Source organism: Podarcis vaucheri (assembly GCF_965113315.1).
Source record: "Podarcis vaucheri genome assembly, chromosome: 16".
NCBI classification, from domain to species: Eukaryota; Metazoa; Chordata; class Lepidosauria; order Squamata; family Lacertidae; genus Podarcis; species Podarcis vaucheri.
The window spans coordinates 35035369-35050485 of record NC_138754.1 but is presented as its reverse complement, the minus strand read 5'-3'; the positions used below and the strand labels follow the sequence as shown (position 1 = coordinate 35050485).

The window sequence follows — 15117 nt, the reverse complement described above, 5'->3', positions numbered from 1 at the left end:
CCTGCCTGCCACCAGGGGTCTTGGGGCCCCGGAGCCCATCCTGGTCTCACAGCTGCATTCCCAACAGAGGCCAGTAACCATGAAGGCTCCATGCAGGCCGGGCAGAGGGCTCCGTCTGCCTTTCTTGCACTCCCAAGGGCACATTCCTGAGGCCAGGCCGCCTTTCGATCTCCAGGCCATGTCAAGGGCAGCCCCATCACTGAATAGCCCCCCAACCAGTGCTCCCTCGCTCCTCACTTGGCATGAATAGAGAGGCATAAAGGTCAGATGTGACTCACGGGTTCACCACCCTGCTATAAATGCTTCTCCATCTCTCACAGTCTTCATTTTGAAGAATGTGCGGTCTTTGTCTTTGCTGAGGTTTCTGCAATGATTTTCCTTCTAGAAATGCTCCACAATCAGCCAAATCGGCCCATTCTGTAGCATACCAAAGCTTCCTTAACAATTAGAGGATTAAGGGCATGGGTCCGTAGATGTCAAGAAAACCAAATTGCACTCTGCCAAGACTTGGCGATCGATGGGCCAACGTAGGGTTACATGTCTGAGATGATTTTTCAGGACCCATCAAGAGCAAATTGTGTATCTCATTTCTGTCACAGCTACTTTTGCTGTACAAAGGAACAAATAATTGCAGCGGGGAGCTGACAAGGACCGTGCAGGCTGCCTCCTGGACCACACTTGCCTCGCGATGAAGAGGTTGCTTTCCCAGGGGCTGGTTCGGGGGACATGCTCCTAACAAATGGTTGCCAATGGAATCAGGAAGGAAGGCGTGGTGGGAGATTGGAGGGGACAAGAGCATGAATGGATTGTATAGGAAGGGGGGTGATGAATGGGAATATGGAAGAAAGAATGGCTTGGATAAGAAGGAATGGTGATGCAAAAATGAAGGGAAGAAAGGAAGAATAAATGAATGAATGAATGAATGAATGAATGAATGAATCGAGGAAGAATGGATGGATGTAGAAGATGAAAGCAAAGAGGTATGGTGCATGTAATAAAAGAAAGGAGAAGGACAAATGGATGAAGGAAAAAGAAAGAGAAGGATGGATGATTTTAAAAAACAAAAACAAGACAGATGGGTGGATGCAAATGATCGACAAACTTACTGTTATTATTGAATTTACTATTAATTGAGATTTTTAGTCATTTTAACTTGCCCAAACCCAGCAATAAAATGGGAAGGGGATTCCCAGTTTCAGTACCAATTGTGATAGCTCTTGTGAAGATCATGGGTCAGTGCTAGAGCATCTGCCTTGCGTGGGGAAAGTCCCTGGTTCAATCCCTCAACATCGTCGAGCACAGGGCATTATAATTGTAACAACAGACCACACACTGTTAGGTAAGTTTTAAAATGCTTTGCTTACAAAATGTCCCAAAGGTCAGATTCATGCATTTATCTAAGCAGCAGCAAGGAGAACACAGACAGAATACTCTTGGGTAGAAAATACAGAAATAGACATGCTCTAAGCTTGGAGTTTGCTTAGGCACATCTTCCTTGGTCACTTGCATGGTGCAGAGAGAGAGGGAAGAGGAAGAGAAGGCTTCACTTGGAGAAGACCTATCTGAGTCTAGGAATCTAACCCTGCAGTCCAAACCTCATCATGCACTAACTGGCACTCACGCATAGTTATGTTTTACTGCAGTTTCCCACAAGCAGTTGGAACAATCTGTGGCATCACAGCATCTCAGCCAATGGTTGACAGAGCCATGTGGCAAATGTTTTTTTAAAAAAAAATTGTTGTTGTTTAGTCGTGTCCGACTCTTCGTAACCCCATGGACCAGAGCACGCCAGGCACTCCTGTCCTCCACCACCTCCTGCAGCTTGGTCAAACTCATGCTGGTAGCCTCGAGAACACCGTCCAACCATCTCGTCCTCTGTCATCCCCTTCTCCTTGTGCCATCCATCTTTCTCAACATCAGGGTCTTTTCCAGGGAGTCTTCTCTTCTCGTGAGGTGGCCAAAGTATTGGAGCCTCAGCTTCAGGATCTGTCCTTCCAGTGGCTGATTTCCTTAAGAATGGATAGGTTTGATCTTCTTGCAGTCCATGGGACTCTCAAGAGTCTCCTTTCGTATATAACGTGATTCACAGTGAAGTTGCAGGAACATCACTAAACACTAGTGAAATCTATCTCATGCTCTCTTTTGCATCAGAATCTCAGGGGTGCACTGGAGGGTAGTCCATTAGGGTAAATGGGGCTCTGCCCTTACTAGGGTGTGGCACTGCCCATTGGTTTCCTCCTCCTTGGTCTGAATATTGCCTTTGTAGAACTCAACAGGTGGGAAGGGGCAAGGGATGTAGCTGGTTGACTCCTCCAGTCATTGTCTCTGGCTCCGCTTGTTGCTGTGCTCCTTGCCTTCTGCCCTACCAGTTACAGTAGCCCCCCAGACACTGCTGCAATGGATGGCGGAGATCAAAATACTAAGCAACTCAAAGGGAAGCCAAGATAGGGAGACGTGCAGAGGCCAGTTTCCCATCAGAACAATTCAGAACCTGATAATTTTCTGCTGTGCAGTCCCAACCATCTCCTGGGGTGTGACTTAGACATGAAGCGGTCAAGCGCTGCTGTTCTAACCTGATGTTGACACTCAACATTAATCATTGCAAAGAGAGAGGACTTAATGGGGTATTGACCCAGTTAAAAGCCCCAGGTTGATAGCAGCCCTTAACAGCTCGATATTTCGATACTTCTTAGGTACTGATCAAGAACAATGACCGTTGTCACCCCAATCACCACCAAACCTTCCGTTTCCTCTGCAGATGGAAGACGGGTGTGAATTGTCAAAATGATTGAGTGCATTTCACCCCCTTAGAATTGTGCTGCACGGATCCAGCATCCTCATCCTCTAGCAAACATTTGATCAACCTTTTTGCAATGTAGCGAGGGGTTGTTTATTCTGGAAGCCTCTGCTTTTGCCCATTCAGGAAGAGCAGTCGACCCCACAGTAATCAACCCTCAGCTTCTCACCAAAACTGTTGATGCTACAGGTATCCCCACAGCAATCACATCCCCAACCCCTAATATCTCAGGTGGGCATGCTGAGGCAAGCCAGATACCTATGGGTGTGGTTGCAGAAGTCCCACCGAGCTCCCGTTGCTCGGTCCCTGCTCCTGCCAACCTAGCAGTTCAAAAGCAAGTCAAGGTGCAAGTAGATAAATAGGTAGTGCTCTGGCGGGAAGGTAAACAGTGTTTCCTTGTGCTGCTCTGGTTTGCCAGAAGCGGCTTAGTCATGCTGGCCACATGACCCAGAAGCTGAACGCCGGCTCCCTCAGCCAATAAAGCGAGATGAGTGCCGCAACCCCTGAGTTGTTCGTGACTGGACCTAATGGTCAGGGGTCCCTTTACCTTTACAATTTAGGGAAATGTTGTATACATGCATGATGCACTTTTCAAAGCAAATTTTTTAAGCAACGTGGACTGAAGTGGTTGCTGGGGCCCCTTCAGGATTAGGCACCATTAGTTTCGCAGTAGATCTTCTCCTTCACTGGGTTTCTGAAAGACCCCTGTCTCTTGCCTAGAGCAGGAGTGGGAGAAGGGAACATCACCTTCCCCTTCGGTGTTATCTCACCGAGACGCACACGGACCCCTTTAGCGACAAGATGGAAGTGCAACCCCGAGTTTCCTATAACTGCTCGTCTATGTAATCAAAAGTGTTTTGTAGCTGGTTAGGAAAATTAAATGTCAGCTCCGGGATGCATGAAGGTCATCAGATTCCATTACTTAAAGTAATGTACATAGATCTGTTCTGACACATCCATTTGTTAACGAGGGATGCGGCATTCAATGTGGAAGCCGAGTGTAAACATGTAAGAGTATGTGTGAGAGAGAGAGACTAGGTGAGGTGCAACTAAAGAGACCTTTGACGTATTGAATCATTTCTTTCTTTTCCCAACCTTCTCCTTTTTTTGGTTTTAACAGGATTGGCTGACAAAATTCGGCTATCTGCCCCCTCCAGACCCCATCACAGGAAAACTGCAGACACAGGAAGAGCTCACCAAAGCCATTGTGGCCATGCAGCAGTTTGGTGGCCTTGAAACCACTGGGATTCTAGGTGAGTAGAGAATTGTGAGGAGAACATTTGTTGTGTCCAACATAGCTCAATGTAGTGGGTGCCATTTTTTTTTTAATGCTGGTGGGCCCATTTGTATTTGTGAGTGCCACCCCATCTGGTCATTTCACTGCCTCTTCCTTTGATAAAAACCACCCACCTCCCTAAGAAAGAGAGAGAGAAAGAAAGAGAGGGAAAAAGAGAGAACTCATTGCATTTCCAAGGAATCTAGGCAAAAGTCAGACTGAACAGAATTCATCTGAGCTTGAAAAGCACATAGAGTTGACAGAAGAGCATCATTCTTCTCAACTTCTTTCGGCTTTCCAAGCAAGGGGGGGAGTGACCATTACACCACCTTAGGACCCAAGGGGGCAGTGTGTCAGGGGGCTCAGAGACTTCACGGGACCAGATAAAGACCTCAAGAGTGCCCCAGGTGCCACGCTAGCAGACCCTGGCTTAGTGGTTGACCATGTCCTTTGCATGCACAATGAGCTTAGCACTCATTTCCACATTAATTGCAACTAAGGTTTTGTTTCAGGAAGCAAATGACATAGAAATAAGCACTTTGGTTCTGGAAACGGCTTTTACATCACACGAAAGCAATGTGGGAATCTGTCCGGTAGATTCAGATTTCAGGTGCAGGTTTGTTTGTCCGGCCTTTGTCAACCTGATGCCTTCCAGATGTTTGATGACTAAAGTGATGACTAGGGTTGTTGGAGTTGCAGTCCAAAACATCTGGATGGGGCCAGATTGGCAACTGGCTCCTTAGACCATGGGTAGGCAAACTAAGGCCCACCGGCCAAATCAGGCCCAATTGCCTTCTGGATCCGGCCCACATGCGGTCCGGGAATTGCCGCGTGGATCGCCAGTGCACGCTTTTCCCCCCTCTCGGTCCCTCTCCCTCACACAGTGGCAGTGGCGCCTCCTCCCTCCCTCCTCCTGGCTTCTCCCTGCCCTGCCCAGAGGAGGAAGGGGGCTGGGCCATGTTGGCGCCAGCAGCAGCAGCAGCGCTCGAGCGGCCGCCATTTTCAAACGATGAAAAGGGGAGTTACAATCAGCTTGGATACAAACCATGTTTCTTTTATTGCACTTCTCCATCCTGCCTTTCTATCTGAGGAGCTCATAGTGCCATATGTGGTTCTCTCCGCCCGCCTTCTCTCTTAATCCTGACAACAACCCTGATAGGTAGGTTAGGCAGAGAGAGAGAGAGAGGCAGGGACTGGCTCAAAGTCACCACCCAGGGAGCTTCATGGCAGAGTGGGGATTTGAACCCTGCTGTCCCAGGCCCCTCGTCCGACACTCTGACCGAAACGCCATGATGTGAGCAAGCTTAACAGTGCAGGCATTCCTTGGAAAACACCACCTCGTCCCATCAGAAGAGGAAAGGCTGTTACCGGTAACATATGTTCAGAATGACTCGAATGAAATGAAAGTTATGCAAAGGCTGGAGGAGAGTTTGCAAGGCCAGGCGGCTTGCCCCCCAACCCACCCGCCCCACTGCTGCCTTCTGTCCAGAAGGGAACCAGAAGCAAAAGCGTCACCCTTTCATTCCGCAGCTGCTCTTGTGACCTCTTGGCAGCTTCCGCGGGGAGAGGAAGGATCCCTGCGTGCGAGAAGCAGACGGTCTCGCCTGCCATCCCGGGGAAGTAATTACATGGCTCAGGTGTTTCGTCGCCCCGTGCGGCCGACAACCCGAGGCGGGCAATTATTTCGCCAGCCTCTCACGCTTCTGGGGTGGGGTGGGGGGTTTCCGCAATGTGATGCGGAGAGCTTTCTATCTCTGCCTGTCTTCCCACCTCTGAAACCCGTGAGCCGTCCAGACATCTGGTATGCCTTTCCCTCCTCACCGCCCCCCCAAACCCTCCTGCCCCTGTTTCGCTTTATTTCTTTCCCACCCCTCCCCACATAATTACTTTGCAGATTGCTAACGACTTTATCAAAGTAGACCTTAAGCGCAGCTAAAATGAGCTAGGTGAAAGACAAGCCACAGCTTTGTGACAAAATCATAAGCAGGGGCAGATTGTGCATTCTTGTTATTACCAAATAATAATAATAATATGATAACAAATAATAAATTTTATTTATACCCCGCCCTCCGCAGCCAGAGCCAGGCTAAGGGCAGCTAACACCAGTAAAATTACAATAAAAACATAATGTGGGGGGCAATTTAAAATGCATGTTAAAATGCAATTTAAAATGCAGCCTCATTTTAAAAGTAGCCCATAGATCAAAACCATAAGGGGAGGGAAACATAAGGGTCAGACTGAGTCCAAACCAAAGGCCAGGAAGAACAAGCGTCTTGCAGTCCCTGCATTAAGAAATCAGATCCCGCAGGGCCCTGGTCTCATGAGATAATAATATGAATGGGTTGTAGCCGTCTAAGCTTTACTCAGAGTAGACCCCTTGACTCAAGTTATGCAGTCTTCCTTTTTTTTTTGCAAATGAATTTTTATTGTTTTCCTTACATATTCTTTTCCAACAAATTGTAATAGCACCATACATTTCCTTTGACTCTGCCAAGTCACAACCCCCCTCCCTCCCCACAACTGGTATATTTATCCTCTTTCCATCACACACATCATTCTCAAGTTAGTACTATTATACATTGGAGGTATTATGTCAATCCTGCTAGTGTCTTGACCTCTTTACAATTCTTCTTTAAGTATTCAATAAATTTACTCCAGTTATTTTGATATCTTTGATCTCCCTGGTCCCGGATCCTCCCTGACAGTTTGGCAAGTTCTGCATATTCTGTCAACTTCGCCTGCCACTCCTGTATAGTTGGTATATCTTGTACTTTCCATCTTTGGGCCAGAAGGGTCCTCGCGGCAGCTGTAGCATACATGAACAAATTTTGATCTTCTATTTTAATTTCTGTTCCTATTAAGCCTAATAGACACGCCTCTGGTCTTTTGGGAAAAGTATATCTAAATATTTTTTTGAGTTCATTATAAATTGCTTCCCAAAATTTTTTTACCTTATCGCAAGTCCACCACATATGGAAATAATCCCCATCTGCCTTTTTACATTTCCAGCACTTTCTTTCTTTTTTCCTATACATTTTAGCTAATTTTACTGGCGTCAAATGCCATCTATACATCATTTTTAACAAGTTTTCCTTCAACGCCATGCATCCTGTGAATCTCGAACCCTCCTTCCATAATCTTTTCCACGCATCCAATTCAATGTTATGCCCAATATCAATTGCCCATTTTATCATTGATTCCTTTACTTCTTCATCTTTTGTATACCATTCTAGCAATAAGCTATACATTCTTGATAAAGTTTTATCTTTACAGTCTATTAACTCGATTTGGAATTTCGATTTTTTATCTTCGAACCCATTTCTTTTTTTGTCTTCCTTTAATAGATCACTAATCTGATGGTATTGCAGCCACCCTGTTAACCTCTTTTCAATTTGGTCGTATGGTTTGAGCTTTATCCCTTGGGCTGTTTTCCTAGTAATATCCTCATATGTTATTCTTTCCCCTTCCATGTTTGCTTTTTTTGTTGTCAACACCTCAATTGGTGATATCCACCACGGTGTCTTTCTTTCCAGGAGGTTTTTATTCCGATCCCATACTTCATATAAAGATTTCCTAATCACATGGTTTAGAAAACCTTTATGTACCTTTACTTTGTTATACCATAGGTACGAATGCCAACCATGTCTATTATCATGGCCCTCTAAATCTAATAGGTCGGTGTTTTCTAAGGTCAGCCAGTCTTTTAACCATACCAAGCACGATGCTTCATAATATAAACTCAGGTCTGGTAAATCAAAGCCTCCTCTCTCTTTCTTATCTACTAGTATCTTCATTTTTATCCTTGGCCTTTTTCCCTGCCAAACAAACTTCGCTAAGTTTTTTTGCCAATCCTTAAATTGTCTTATTCCTTTTACCACTGGTATTGCTTGAAATAAAAATAGCAGTCTAGGTAATATATTCATTTTTATCACAGAGATTCTGCCTAATAATGACAATTTTAGTCTACTCCATATATCCATATCTTTCTTAATTTCTTTCCATACCACCTCATAGTTGTCCTTGTATAGGTTTATATTTTTTGTTGTCATCCAAATTCCTAAATATTTTATTTTTTTAGCTATCGCGATTCCTGAGTCTGCTTGTAATTCTTCCATCTCTTCTTTCTTCAAATTTTTCGCTAGCATTTTCGTCTTATTTTTGTTAAGTTTAAACCCTGATACCTTCCCAAACTCTTCCATTCTTTTTATTGCCTCTTTCACACTTTGTCTTGGTTCTTCCAACGTTAAAACTAGATCATCTGCGAAGGCTCTTAACTTAAATTCTTTTCGTCCCACCTTAATGCCTCTGACTTCTGATGATTCTCTTAGCTTCTTATTCAAGACCTCTAGAACTGTAATAAATAGCAAGGGAGACAAAGGGCATCCCTGCCTAGTACCTTTAGTTATCTCAAAGTTATCTGATATGTTGTTGTTAATTATTAACTTTGCTTTTTGGTCCGAATAAATCGTGCCAATACCTCTCAAAAAATTTTCACCAATTCCTAGTACTTTTAAGTTTTCTTTCATGAAATGCCAGGAAACATTATCAAGTTATGCAGTCTTCCTGAAAGGGTGGTTTCATTTCACTGCCATGGGAGCCCAGGAAAACCATTGGTTTTCCCCCTCTCTACCTGAAAGCATTCTTTTCTAACTGCTAACGTCCTTCAGAATTCATTCCACAGGTATAAACAACCCCCTTCACCTTTCACCATAAGGCTTGAGTACTTATTAGCTGCTGCTGGCAGCTCCTCTTCTTTCCCCACGATAACCCAAAATCCAGAGACAGCTAAGCGAAATGAAGTTTCCTCAACGCAGGATTTCCACGTTGCCCACAGCCAAAAAAGTGGCTCTCTGTTTCAGAGGAACAGAGAGCTTTCCCCCCCCCCCCAAGGGAGGAAAATTGCGTGGACAGGCGGAGTCCCCCAGATCCCGAGCACACACCCCCCATGTGGAATAACGACTCAAGACAACGTGCTATGGGATTAAATTGGCCACAACTTTATTAAATTTCAAATGTGTGTAGACCTTGGATCAGGCATTGGGTGTTCTCCCTCCCCAGTCCCCAGCCGGGGACCTAGGGAGCATCAGGGTTATCCAGTGGGGGGGGGGGAATGGGCTGGCTCTAGAAAACAATGACAACCTTTCGGCGTACGGTCAAAGCCTCCCTTCAGAAACCCCTTTAACGGGGAACTCTGGTATCGCCGCTGCAAAGAGGAAGATAGACTAAAGGATTCCGCGCAAGGCCTGATGCCGCCAAAGTTGTGACATTTTGCTACGGGAAAGGCAAAACCTGCCAATGCAGGGGAATTCCTTTCCGGCCCTTTAACAGCGACCTTAACGTAGCAGCGCCCGCATACCTGCGAAGAAAAGAACCTGCAAAACCTGTGAAGAAAAGTTAACCTGCAAAATAAGACATCAACTGAGGGTGGGTAGGGTGGGAGAAGCTCTGGAGCCAAGTGAGGATTCCCAGGTAAGATCCTCCCTCTATTGTGTGGGCAGGTAATCCCTCCCCTACCTGGCCTGGTCTCCTTGGCAACGCTTCCCCCAGGTGGGATTGGACAACTGACTGAGGTAGGCGGAGACCTCCAGGTATCCCACCTGAGGGAAGGCAAAGCCAAGCCTATGCTGATGGAGCCGCTCCAGATCCAGGGGCTGCACGCGTCCACACAAAGGGCGCCCCCCCATTTTATGCAGGGAGCGGTCATTCCCTTCTGGGCAACTTTCTGGGGGTCGTATGCCACTGGTGGGAGGGGCCAGAAGCAGAAGTGGGTGGGGCAAAAAGGGAGTACATTTCACCACTGTTCTAAGTAGGCTACTTTCTATGCACACAACCTCACGGACCTTGCTGTCTTCCATCCAGGCGAGCAGGAAGCAGTTCAAGGACACAGTGCAGCTAGGCAAAAGCCCATTTGGGTTGTAAAGGCAGGGCCTGGGGAGAATTCCGAGGGCTGGATAGAGAGGACGTGAGGGCCGCTCACAGCTCCTGGGCCAGGGGCTCCCCTCCCTCTGGTTTTGGAAAAAGCTTGAAGGAACCTGCTAATTATGATGCCCTCTTTCTTTGCCAAGTGCGGAGACGCTTTTAGGGCAGCTCTGTGTGACTCAGGCTTTGAACAGCAGCCACTGTCTTTTGAACAGCTCTTCAAGCTTCCCCTCCTCCCTTCCTCCGCCTCCCCCTCCCCTATCGCCACATCGCCAGGACTCTCCTTCTCAGTTCCTAATTAAATTCATGTAATTATTTCTCCCCCGTCTTATCGGATGCACCAAGGTGCCCAGGAGCGAAAAGAAGGAACAGTTTGCTTTTATTGGTTGGCCCACGCTTTCGTTGAAATTGGAAGTGCACGCCACTTAAATTTAAAGGAGAGCATGTAATCTGTTCTCTCTTAAAGAGCAGCTTGGAAATGGCATGACGTGCCTGTTTTTTGTTTTTGCTTTTCCTTTTGAGGAAACTCGAAGCAATTCCCTGCACGTATCTTGTGTGTGGACCTTCGGGGGTTGCTCTAGTTATCTCCCGCTTGGACTACTGCAACGCGCTCTACATGGGGCTACCTTTGAAGGTGACCCGGAAACTGCAATTAATCCAGAATGTGGCAGCTAGACTGGTGACTGGGAGTGGCCGCCGGGACCACATAACACCGGTTCTGAGAGATCTGCATTGGCTCCCAGTACGTTTCCGAGCACGATTCAAAGTGTTGGTGCTGACCTTTAAAGCCCTAAATGTCCTCGGTCCTGTATACCTGAAGGAGCGTCTCCACCCCCATCGTTCAGCCCGGACACTGACGTCCAGCACTGAGGGTCTTCTGGCGGTTCCCTCATTGCGAGAAATGAGGTTACAGGGAACCAGGCAGAGGGCCTTCTTGGTAGTGGAGTCCGCCCTGTGGAACGCCCTCCCATCAGATGTCAAAGAGATAAACAATTACCTGACATTCAGAAGATATCTGAAGGCAGCCCTGTTCAGGGAAGTTTTAAATATTTAATGCTGTACTGTTTTTAACACTTGATTGGGAGCCGCCCAGAGTGGCTGGGGAAACTCAGCCAGATGGGCGGGGTATAAATAATATATTATTATTATTATTATTATTATTATTATTATTATTATTGACATTATGTAAAGAAAAACAGTGAGTGTAATAATAATAATAATAATAATAATAATAATAATAATAATAATAATAATAATTTATTAATTCATTCCCCAGCCACTCTGGGTGGCCCCTAACAGAATATTAAAAACATGATAAAACATCATTGTCAGGGAACTGACATTGGAGCTAGAGGCGGAGGGAAGGCTCTCCAATGATGCTGGAGAAGGGCCCAGCAGGGAGAGAGGCAGCTCCGCAGATGGGCAAGCAAATCAGCGCAACACCAGGGATATAGAGGGGCTGATGGGGGAATCGGCGAGAGGGCTCCAGGACTCTTCACCGGACACCAGCGGGGAGAGCACGGGTCCTCCGCTACCCACGCCCACCCTGCGCAGAAGACTTCCGTGCAGAGAGAGTAGGAGGAGACTGGGTGTCAAACAACTTTTATGTTGGAAAAGATTTAAGAAATGCCCACTGACGGATTCTGCTAGCGACTGAGGCAGCCACGAAGTGAAGGGCTGCCCAGACTGAAAGGTTTAGCAAGGCAACAAAGCCTGGAGAGGCGGCAACTTACGCACGAGCAACCCATACACATTACAATCATACATTAAAAACTTCCCTAAACAGAGGGACCTTTCAGAGGTCTTCTAAAAGTCAGATAATTGTTTGTTTCCTTGACATCTGACGGGAGGGCATTCCACGGGGCAGGTGCCACCACCGAGAAGACCCTCTGCCTGGTTCACTGTAACCTCACAGTGAGGGAACCGCCAGAAGGCCGTCAGAGCTGGACCTCAGTATCCAGGCTGAACGATGGGGGTGGAGATGCTCCTTCAGGTATAGCATAAGAAGCGCCCTCCTCAATGAGACCAAAGGTCTACCTAGTTCAGTATCCTGATCGCACAGTGGCCGATCAGATGCCTATGAAAAGCCTGCCCTCCTCGTGGTCCTCACTGACTGGTATTCAGAGGCAGAGGAAGGAAAGGTCTCCCAGTCCTTAAGAACATGAGACTAGCTTGCTGGGTCAGCCAAATGGCCACTCCAGTCCAGCATCCTGTTCTTGCAGGGAACAAACAAATGCCTATGGGAAACCCGTAAGCAGGACAAGAGCCCTCTCTCCTCCGGTGGTTTCCAACAACTAGCATTTGAAAGCATTCATTGCTGCCTCCCAACTGTGGAGAGATATCCTAACCAGTAACCCTAGAAGGCCCTCTCCTCCATGGATGAAGTCCTTTCTTTCATCTGTTCCTGAATCTATTAACATTCAGCTCCATTGAATGTCCACGAGTTCTGATGTTATGAAATTTCAGATTTCTGAGTCATTTTTCAGGCAGTAATTATATCATTTATAAATGCATAATGAGTCAGGAGTCTGCGATGACTGCGGGGGGTGGGGGGACGACAGCTTTCTAATGGGCCAATTTAGACCATTCTTCAAGCCATGGTCTGGGGTATCAGAAATAAATCTTGGATATGTTCGCTTTCCTGTTGGGGCAAAGACTGATCGATTCTGCATCAATACGCTGCCTTTCAATGATAAATCATACTTAAAGCGGCTTATGAACCATACAAATGAAAAACGATCCTAACAATTACAGCAAACAATGTCATTAAAAAAAACTTTATATATCAGCAGACATGTCTAAATATATAATTCTTCATGTGCCTCCTCTGTGAGAGGTCCGCAAAATTTTTCTGCAGTGGCTCCCCATTTGTGGAATGCTCTCCCTCGGGAGACTCGCCTGGTGCCTTCTTTAAATACCTTTTAGTGCCTGGCGAAAACATTCCTCTTCAACCAACCAAGCCTTTGGCTGATTAACATCCTATTTCCTTTTACTGTAATTGTGTTTGTGGGAGGCGGGAGAGCAGGGAAGGGGGTTATTGTTTTGGTTTATTTTCATTCCTTTTCCATTATGTATTTTGTGTTTTTTTTTATCTTGTATTTTTATGTTGTGAGCTTCCCTGAGATCTTCAGGGGAAGACGGGTATACAAATTTAATAATGGACGCTCGCCGTGTCTCCGGCGGTGGGCGACGTTTTGCAGCCCACCACGCAGCCCCGCCACCCACCCGAAACCACGCCATGCTGTTGGGCCATTGCTCTGGTCTCTAGGCAAAAGCCTATGGGTTCCCGCCGAACCTCCATATTTGAATCAGCCAATCCGCAGCCGGCCAGGGGGCTGAGCTAAAGGAGAGGACCGTGGAAGCGCAGGCTTCACTCTGGTCCACTCCTTAGATTTAAAAGGAGGTCGGAGCCGACACTGGCAGCACAGCAGCCTCAGAGCGTCACCCACCCAGCCCTCCAATGGTTTCTTTCTTTACAGGCTAACCTTCTCCTTTCCAGGTCCATGAATGTTGCTGCGGTCGGATGATGGTTGCTGTCTTTCAGAGCCGGGAAGGAATTTGCCCTGCTCTGCAGGTGTTGCCTTCCCCGTAGCAATGATCACACCTTTGGCGGTTTTAGGCCTTGGATGGAATCCAGTCTAGTCCATCAATCGATAGAAGGGGTGGTGTGGTGACACACCCCACCTGCGGCGGTGATACCAGGGACCCCATTAAAGGGGGCATTGAGGGGAGTCTCAGACCACAAGAATATGGTGGTGGGTCATAGAACTCCCCTCAGCAACATGGATTGTGTTATGTACAGTGGTGCCTCGCAAGACGAAAAGAATCCGTTCTATGATTCTCTTGGTCTAGCGGTTTCTTCATCTTGCGAAGCAAGCTCATTGAAGGATTAGCGGATTAGTGCTATTAGCGCTATTAGCGGCTTTTAGCGGCTTATCTGCTTATCGGATCAGCTGATAAGCGGCTTAGCGGCTTAGAAAAAGGGGGGAGGGAAAAAACCAGCAGGAACTCGCAAGACATTGTCGTCTTGCGAAGCAAGCCCATAGGAAATTCATTTTGCGAAGCACCTCCAAAACGGAAAACTCTTTCGTCTAGCGAGTTTTCCGTCTTGCGAGGCATTCGTCTTGCGGGGCACCAATGTACTGAAGTTCTCCCCCTGGGCCAGCAGGGGGATACTGTAAATAGTTATGCAAATAAGGGATCGAAAGTGACTTCAGTGATTGGATAGTTTTAGGAAATGGTTACAGTTACATGGTACTGGAGCTCTATATAAGCAGGCTGACTGAACCCCTCAGTTTAGTTCTGTCCTGGCCTGTGAATAAACAAGAGCTGTTTGAAGAATCGCTGTGTCATCTGATATGTCTACCCACAACTTAACAGATTGGGGGCCAGCTGTGTGAATGCTGTGATAGTATCCCCATATCACCAACTGACCCTGTCTTGCCTCAGACCCCCAGCAAGGGAGCTGAGAAGGATACATGCCCAATGCCTAAGCCAAGGTTTTCCTACATTTGAAATTAAGAAAGCTGTGGCCGTTTTAATCCCAAGTATGTTGTCCTGCGTTTTACCTGATGTGTTGTCTGGCTTCCGGGGGTGGGAAGGGGAGGGGGGTATCGGCACCTGGGCATGTGAATAATAATAAGAAACACAGGCTCTTTTTTAATAAAAAATACACACTCAAAATAGTCTTAAGAACTCACTTAACAGGAGGAAAAGAAAAGAGCAGCAGATGAATACCAAACACAAGTTATATTATGGATTTACTCAGGGGGTTTTGCATACTTCTGAATAGTGCTGTTTTTCTGCATATTATATTTATTGCTAGACAACTCTCCTCCAGGCTGCTTTAGGATATGATATCTTATTAGCAACCAGAGCAAACAGTTCTGAAATACTCTGGTTGCATCTACAGTAGGGTATATGCAAATTCAGACATGTGTTTTCTCTGTCGGGAAAAACTATGCCTCTGCACCAGGACATCTGTTCAGTCCCCAGCATCTCCAGGTCAGGCTATGAAAGAATCCTGTCTGAAATCCTGGAGAGAAATGCTGCCAACCAGTGCAGGGAACAGTGAGCTACGTGAATCAGTGAATAGTTACCACATTTCTATCTTAGTAGCTTTGTA

At 46.6% G+C, this 15117-nt stretch overlaps 1 protein-coding gene across 1 annotated transcript in view; it reads left to right on the top strand.

The window, feature by feature from the left end:
• Positions 1-15117, top strand: part of MMP17 (matrix metallopeptidase 17) — a 162012-nt gene that overhangs the window by 105668 nt on the left and 41227 nt on the right. Inside the window, exon 2 of the mRNA XM_082204144.1 lies at positions 3918-4050. Coding sequence (XP_082060270.1) covers positions 3918-4050 — 133 coding nt within the window. The remainder of the gene's footprint in view (positions 1-3917; positions 4051-15117) is intronic.